At 34.8% G+C, this 8,559-nt stretch overlaps 1 protein-coding gene across 1 annotated transcript; it reads right to left on the bottom strand.

Annotated features, from left to right (window-relative positions):
- Positions 1–1,038: 1,038 nt before the first annotated feature.
- On the bottom strand, positions 1,039–1,602 carry IFNB1 (interferon beta 1; the record flags this gene model as incomplete). Its single annotated transcript, XM_081264930.1, has 1 exon — positions 1,039–1,602. The coding sequence occupies one exon, from the start codon at positions 1,600–1,602 to the stop codon at positions 1,039–1,041; it is 564 nt and encodes a 187-aa protein (XP_081121056.1).
- Between the last annotated feature and the right edge of the window lie 6,957 nt (positions 1,603–8,559).

The raw sequence follows: 8,559 nt of genomic DNA, 5'->3' as shown, positions 1-8,559 counted from the left end.
AGTGCAAGCATGGGGAAAATTGGTGTTCTCTAACTCATCTGAGTTTTCTTTCACCCATGCTTCCTAGCTTTTAGCCTGGCTTAAAAATTGGATTTAATCTTTTGCACCTATCTTGGATTTTTGCTTTGGGGAGTGTGTGGCTTCAGAGATGCAGAGCATCAGGAAAACCAGATAGGATATTCCCAGAATTCTGTATCACCAAGCTGGGAGGCCAAGAACAGACTTGGTTTTTGAAAAACATGGAAACAAAACTAGCCAGATGACTAGAGTATAAACAAGGTCTTTTTTCCTCTGTTCCCTTTCCCTGGAAACTGACATCCTTAGATGTCCATAAATCTTGACTGTACTATGAAAAGCAAAATAAAGGTACTTAATAAGTGTCAGGGAGGTCCCCTCAATCTTGGGGGCACACAGATATTTTAAACTCCGGTCAGGGGCAGAGCATCCCTCAGACAAGGAAGGGTTTAGGGTGACTACAAGAGCTAGCATATTCCTTTGGTTCACCTGAGAGCTAAATTCTAACTTTACAACCAGAGATCCTGAAGCACAGAGCAAAAGCCATGGGCATCCCAGCTTCTAGTCCCAAGTCACTTGCTGACCTATTCCCCTCCAATCCCAGAGCATTCACCCCACATATATTGCCCTAGAAGGTTCAGATCCCATTATCATCTCTTACCTTTTGTATTTTGTGGCTTCCATGAATTTTAAATCCCTCAAAGGCAAGAGTCAGAAACTACACTACTTTGCAGGCACATTTTATGAAGAGCATGTAAGAGGTATTCTGAAATTGTTAAAACAGGTGGTTGTAAAAATCAAGTTGAAATTGAAATGGCCATATGGATTTTTGCATCATAAATAATTTATTTTTCAAGGTAAAAATTTAAATAAAGAAAAAATAACTTAATTTATAAATTAATAAAATTTTAAAAAGTCTTGTATTGTCCTTTCAAATGCATTGCATTCTGTCAGTCATGAGCTTCTACTGGTTGAAGCATGCTTGAAATCATTGTCCAGTCCAGGCAACAATCTATGAAATCTTCAGTTTTGAAAGTGATCCATAAGTCTGTTAATGAAGGAGAAGTTCTGGAAGAGTTCCATTCGGATCACCGTCCAGGCACAGCTGCTGTACTGTTTGGCCTTCAGGTACCTCAGGATCCTCCAATAATAGCTTTTCAGGTGCAGAATGGTCCTGGAGTTTCCCCAGCTTTTGTTTTCCTCTCCCAGTTTCTTTTCCAGGGTTGTTTCCAGGAGGTCCATCTGCTGGTGGAGTTCAACAAGGAGGTCCTTGACAATGGTCTCATTCCAGCCAGTGTTAGAGAAGTTTCTTGTGAAAATAACAAAGATGTCCTGGAGCATCTCATAGATGACAAAGGCAGCGTGCTCCTTCTGGAACTGCTGTGGATATTTGATCTCCTTGGGGATCTTGAAGTCCATCCTGTCACTGAGGCAGTCTTCAGGCCTTCCATTCAACTGCTGCAGGAGCTTCTGACATTCCAAACTGCTGCTGCTCTGTTGGAGTCCAAGCAGGTGGTAACTTAGGGAAAGAGTTGTTGTGGGGAAGCACAACAGGAGAACGATTTGCAAGATGCACCTGTTGTTCATGATGACAACCAGAACAGTGTTTCCTACTACCTGTGCGAGGAAGCAAAAGCTCCAAAGATCTGTAGAGTGAATGTCCTGGCTCCATGGGTATGGGCTATTTATATGGGATGGTCCTCTCTGTTTCAGAGGAATTTCCCACTTTCAGTTCTCCCTTTCTGTTTTCCTATGTCATTTTTTTTCTTATTTCATTTTTAAAGTAGATTCTCAAACTCTTTATTTAAACTCCTGATTACTTTATATAATGTATATTAGGGGAAAAGATAGACAAACTGTGAGAATTTCTAATATTTAATAAAGTTTCAGTAATTTCTCAAGCAAAGGGGGAGAAAGGGACTTGAGAGGAAACAAAAGAGAGCAAAGGACCTGAGAACCAAAGAAACCCCAAATAGCCAAGAGGAATTAACTGAAAAGCCAATCATAGAACAGCACCTGGATTGGGGGTTTCACCCATTGCAATAGTAGGTTCATGTGAGAGGGCCTGGGGGAGTTCTGAGAGACCTTGGAATAGTGCAGGTTAAGAGAAAGTTTCAAATTAACCAGCCACAGCTCCTGTTATGATAGGGCCTTATACTCAGGAAAAACAGCTATAGATGAAATCAAATTTAAATAGATAGAAGGAACAAAGGCAAGGAAAGAGAAGTCCAGACCATTTTGGGGTGAGAACTCAGAAAGCAAGCTGCCTTGATTTTGAACATTTCATAAAAGCAACAGAAGAGGGAGCTCTGTGAAGTTGGAAAAACCACCCTGACCACTTCTAAATGTTCAGGAAAAATAAGTTTCTATAAAATTGAACAACAGAAAAGTGCTGAGATGGGATCTAATATTATTATTATTATTAGAAAAAAGAGAATGAGTAAAATAATACCTCTACAAGTAATGAGGCTATCTCAGGAATACATGCATACAACACAATTACAGCAGTGTCACCACAGTTTAAAGCTACTAAGACATGATATAAAACAACAAAAACCAGAGAAAAGCCTCAGAGATGAAATAATATCTGTAGGTAATAATCAGACATAAAATTAAAAAAAAAACCCTAAGTTTTGCTGAATTGGAAAACAGTCACAAGAAATGAGAACATGGGGGGAAATCTGACACTATAGAAAGTCCATGTGGAAAAAAATATTAGCAGGTGGAATCATACAGTTCAAAAATTATCACATACATACTGACTAAGGGGATATTTTCAGGAAATAAGGATGGTTCAATATAATAAGGTCTATATAACATTATATAGAGTGGATTATAAGGCCATATGTCCAAAATCTAGAAAGAAATTAGGAAATATTGAAGATAATATTGAAGTAAGAATAAACTTTCTTAACAAGAACCCTGAAATTATAATAGAAAATATTGATAAATATGGCCATATAAAAAGTATAAATTTCAGTATGCTCAAAAAAAGCCAATAAAGTCAAAGAGGAAGATTAAGACGAAAACATATTTATAGTGCACTTTGAAAGCATTAGTTTACTTCCCCAAACCTTTTAAACTTAGTAACAATCTCATAGAAAAATTTACAAATGGCCAGATTCCATGAAAAGAGATCTAAAAGTCCAATAAACGTATGAAAATATATTCAATGTTACAGATTTAAAAATGTCAAACTAGTAAAGAAGTAACTGTATTTAATCAGATTTGCAAAGGACATAGGTAAATGGATATCCTAACATACTCTCAATTAAAGCAAGTAGGAATGTTTGGGTTTTTCAAAAACAGCTAGGACAGTGTCTCTCATTCTGCATGATACTCTACAATGTGATTCTAACTATCTATTGAGAGGGAGGGGCTATGTCTCTCTTAAATCTGGGCAGATTTCTGTGAAAATCTTCATAATTGTTGAGGCTGGGTCTGAAATGATGATGTAGCTTATATTTTGTTGTTTGGAAACCTTGCTCTTACAATCATTAGCAATCATATGAGTGGTCTGATTGCCCCAAGGCTAGTATACTGTAAGGAAGCCCAAACTAGTCCATAGGAGAGACCATGTGAAAATTGGCCATATAATCTAAAATTTTAAGCCATGGAGTCCCTTTAACTTGTAATACCATGGAATTTACCTATGGTTGCCCTTGCTGAATGTGTGTGTGTATGTGTATGTATGTGTGTGTGTGTGTTTACACATACACAACATCTGTAAATGCCCACTGCAGCATTATCATACTAAAAAATACAGGAGAGAACTGGTTAAGCAATACCATAGTACAGACCAAATGAAATATTACTGAACACACATTACTGGTGTCATTAGAAAATACAATTATAATGGAGGAATAAGTTCCAGTGTCTACAGCACACTAGGGTGACTCTAGCTCACAACAACTTATTATGTATTTATAAAAAACCAGAAGAGAAAAGTTTGAAGGTTCTGAACACAAAGAAATGATAATGTTTAAGAAGATCATGCTAATTGGATTGTTAAGGTCCCCTAAAGACCATATGTTGAAAGCTTGATCCCCAGGGAGGTACTAATGGGAGAAGGTGGAACCTTTAGGAGATGTGGTCTAGTGGGAGGCTTTTGGGCCATTGGAGGTGTCCTTGAAGGGCATTCTGGGATCCGGGTCACCTGCTCACTCCCTTTTGCTCCCTGAACTTTCACCATAACTTACCAAGATGTGCTGGCCTCACCAAAAGCCCAAAAGCAACAGGGCCAAGTAATCATGAACTGGAATCAAACCAAAACTGTGAGCCAAAATACTTTTCCTTTTATAAGTTAATTATCTCAGGTATTTGTTATGGTAATAAAAAACTGACTAATACAGATGAAAATGCTAATGAACCTGTTTAAATCTTTATACATTATAAACATATACCACACTGAACAACATAAATATGGACAATTATCATACATCAATAAAAACCAACTGATTATATTGAAAAGGACATAAAATGGTAGATAGAACACATCTATATAAAAATGTACAGAGAGAAAATTAATAAAAAAAAAAAGTATACCAACATTTTAAGAGTCATTTGGTTAATTGGTGAAACTGAAAGGTGATTTTCCCCTTTTTTCTTTGTATGGTTTTCACTGCCGAGCATATATTCTTTTGTAATAGAACAATCTACACTAAAGAGGAACAATCAAGCCTCAGGTTTCCAGACTATTCTGCCTCTTCTGTGGGTTTCATTCTCACATTTTAGCCTTTGCATGTCAGTTCTTGGCAGAACCTCAGCTATTTCATGACTTTAGGAAAAAATAATTTCTAAAACAATGATTTTTTTTTTTAAAAAAAGCAAAATCATCTTGCATCTGTGAATGTCTGCTCATGTCAGTGATTGAGTAATTCCTGGAGGTTTCTTCTTTTTGAAAAGCATTTGTGGATTAGCCTGGAATCATTCATGGCTCATAACATAAAGACCAATGCAAGGTGTTTCAGAAGTCAGTTCTTACTACTCAGAGGAGGAACAGTCCAAGGAGTCTAGTCATTAGGGCCTGTCCCCTCAGGATGACTTGTGAGCTCATGTAGTTTACCTCTCCTGGTTCAACATTGGGCCTCCTCCTCATGCAACATCCAGGGTCCTCTGATCCTCTCTGCTGAAATGACCATCAGAGTTCCCTAATCTAAAAAGATAAAATCCACAGAAGTGGCAATAGTAGCAGTAGTATTAGTTACCACTTTCTCAGCACTTACTGTGTGCTGTTCTCTGAATAATTCTCATAATAAGCATTTGAGATGGTGCAATAGTCCATTTTTTTGTTACTGTAAATAAAATTACTGAGGCAGGCTAATTTTTAAAGAAAAGAAGTTTATTTAGTTGACAGTTCTGAAGGTTCAAAGTCCAAGTGAATAGCTCCTTTGGTTTAAACACAGTACAGCTGGAAATGATACAACTCACTTAAAAGGTCAAATACACTAAAATTCAGGGTACCCTAATATGTAATGGTGATGCATAAATCAGTTATAACTCTGGCATAAAGGACAAAATTGGAAAGTATTAAAATACTACAGCTACAACAATTTGTTAATGAACACAATATAAAAATATTATGTTAAAAACATAAAATCTGTTAGGAAGACTAAACATGGAAAGCTTTTATATGCAATAAAATTAAGCTATCTTAAAACAGACTGTTGCAGCTTTAAGATATTTTATGTAAGCTTCATGATTATTATAAAGTAAAAATTTATATTACACATACAAAAAATAAAGCACAAGGATTGAAAACATACCCCTATGAAAAATCATCAAATCACTAAAAGTAATAATTTAGAAAAAAATGAATGAAAGAACTACAAAACTATCAGAAAGCAATGAATTAAATGGCAACAATAAGTCCTTATTTACCAATAACTACTATAAATGTAAATGAACTAAATTTTCCAATTAAAAAAATAGAGAGTGACTGAATAGATTTAAAAAAAAAAGTGCCCCAACAGTATGCTGTCTGCAAGAGACTCATTTCAGCTTGAAGAACACATACAGACTAAAAGCAAAGGGATATAAAAAAGATATTCCATACAAATAGTAATCAAAAGAAACATAGTTAGCTGTACTTATTATATCAGAAACAAATTAACTTTGATCAAAAACTGTAACAGGAGACAAGGAAGGCCTTTACACTGTTAAAAGGGTAAATTTATTAGGAGTATTTAAGAATTGTAAATATATATGCATCCAATATCAGAGCACCAAAATATACAAAGGAAATATTAATAAATCTGAAGAAAGAAATAGGCTGTAATGCAATATTAGTAGCAACTTCAATACCACTTTTGACAATGGGTAAATTATTCAGACAGAAAATAAGGCAAAACTGGACTTGAGCTACATACACTTAGAACTAAATGGACTTAACATACATTTACAGAACAATCCATCTAAAAGTTGAATACACATTCTCCTCAAGTGAACATAGAACATCAATCCTCTAGAATAGATGTTAGGCCACACACCAAGTCTTAACAAATTTAAGAAGATTAAAATCATATCAAGTATCGTTTCTAACAACAGTGGTATAAAACTAGTAATCAGTAACAGGGAGAAAACAGGAAACTTTACAAATATGGGGAAATTAAATAACACACTCCTGAACAACTAGTGAGTCCAAAAAGAAATAAAAAGAGAAACTAAGAAAACACCTGGAAGCAAACAAAAATGGAAATGGAAAATACCCAAACATGGAATGTAGCAAAACCAGTTCTAAGAGGGATGTTAATTGGAATAAATGCATAAATAAGAAAGAAGAGACTTCAAATGACCAAACTTTTAACCTCAAGGAACTGGTGACAGAGGACAAACTAAGACCTCAGAGTTAGGAGAGGGAAAGAGACAATGAAAATCACAGCAGAAATAAGTTAAATAGAAACTACAAAAACAAAAGAAAAAATCAACACCACCAAAAAAGTACTCCCTTTGGAAAAGATAAACAAGATGGACAAAACTTTGGCTAGAGAGAAGACTCAAATAGAACTGGAAATAAAAGAGAATACATGACAACTGGGTTTTATCCATGGCATTGTAAACAATAATAATAATAACAAAACATCTACAAACAACAACAACAACAACAAAAACCCATCAACAAACTAAGTACAGAAGGACAATGCTTCAGCCTAACAAAGGACATGTAGGACAAGGCTATGGCTATCATACTTCATGGTGAAAATCTGAAATTTTTTCCTGTAGATCAGGAACGAGACAAGGAAGCACACTTTGGCCATTTCTATTCAATATTGTACTGGAATTCCTAACCAGAGCAATTTGACAAGAAAAATAAAAAGATATCCAAATAAGAAAGGAAGAAGCAAAATTGTCTTTGTAGATGACATAATCTTTATTTATTTATTTATTTATTCATTTATTTATTTTTGCATTGCAATTCTTAATACACCATTATATCATAATTTATCATCACTATACAAAATACATGTATGAAGATGTGAATTTGGTGTCAACATACCTTATATATAATAAGAGATATGATAAATTATGACATAATCTTTTTTTAAAATATTTTTTTGGTTGTAGGTGGATACAATACCTTTATTTTTTATTTATTCATATGTGGTCTGAGGATCGAACCCAGTGAAAATTGGCAATATAATTTAAAATTTCAAGCAATGGAGTCCCTTTAACTTGTAATACTAGGTACAGAAGGACAATGCTTCAACCTAACCTCACATGCACTAGGCATGCGTGCTACTGCTGAGCCACAACCATAGTCCCTGACATAATCTTATAGATAGAAGGATGCTAAAAATTTCACCCAAAACCTGTTAGAACAAGTAAACAAACACAGTGAAGTTGCAGGCTATAAAATCAACACAGAAAATTCAGTAGCATTTCTATATGCTAATGGTGAACTATCAAATGAATAAATTTAACCAAGGAGGTGAAAGATATGTACATTGAAAACTATAAAATACGAAAGCGAAGAAGAGATAAATTAAGGGGAAGAGATCTTTTTTTTTTAAAAGAGAGTGAGAGAGAGAGAGAGAGAGAGAGAGAGAGAGAGAGAGAATTTTTTTTAATATTTATTTTTTAGTTTTCCGCGGACACAACATCTTTGAAGCCCGGCCGCACGCATGCCAGGCGAGTGCGCTACTGCTTGAGCCACATTCCCAGCCCAAGGGGAAGAGATCTTATGTTGGTGGATTGAAAGAATTAATAATGTTAAAATATTCAAACTATCCAAAGCCATCTACAAATTCCATGCAATTCCTATCAAAATACCAATGGCATTTTTCACAGAACTAGGAAAAATATCCTAAAATTCAAATGAAAAAACAACAAAAAGAAAAAAATTTAAAAATTGCTCAAGCAATCTTGATGCATCATACCTTTAAATTATATCACAAAGGTTTGAATTATATCACAAAGTTATCATAATCTAAACATTCTGTACAATGTATACATGAATATACATATTTGAATAAACACATGTTGCTATTATTATTTTGACCAAAATGTAATATGCTAGATCAATTAATAATAAAAAAAGTATTTTAC

This window comes from Spermophilus citellus (genome assembly GCF_964194105.1).
Source record: "Spermophilus citellus genome assembly, chromosome: 2".
Classification (NCBI taxonomy): Eukaryota; Metazoa; Chordata; class Mammalia; order Rodentia; family Sciuridae; genus Spermophilus; species Spermophilus citellus.
This window is presented reverse-complemented; position numbering and strand designations above follow the sequence as displayed.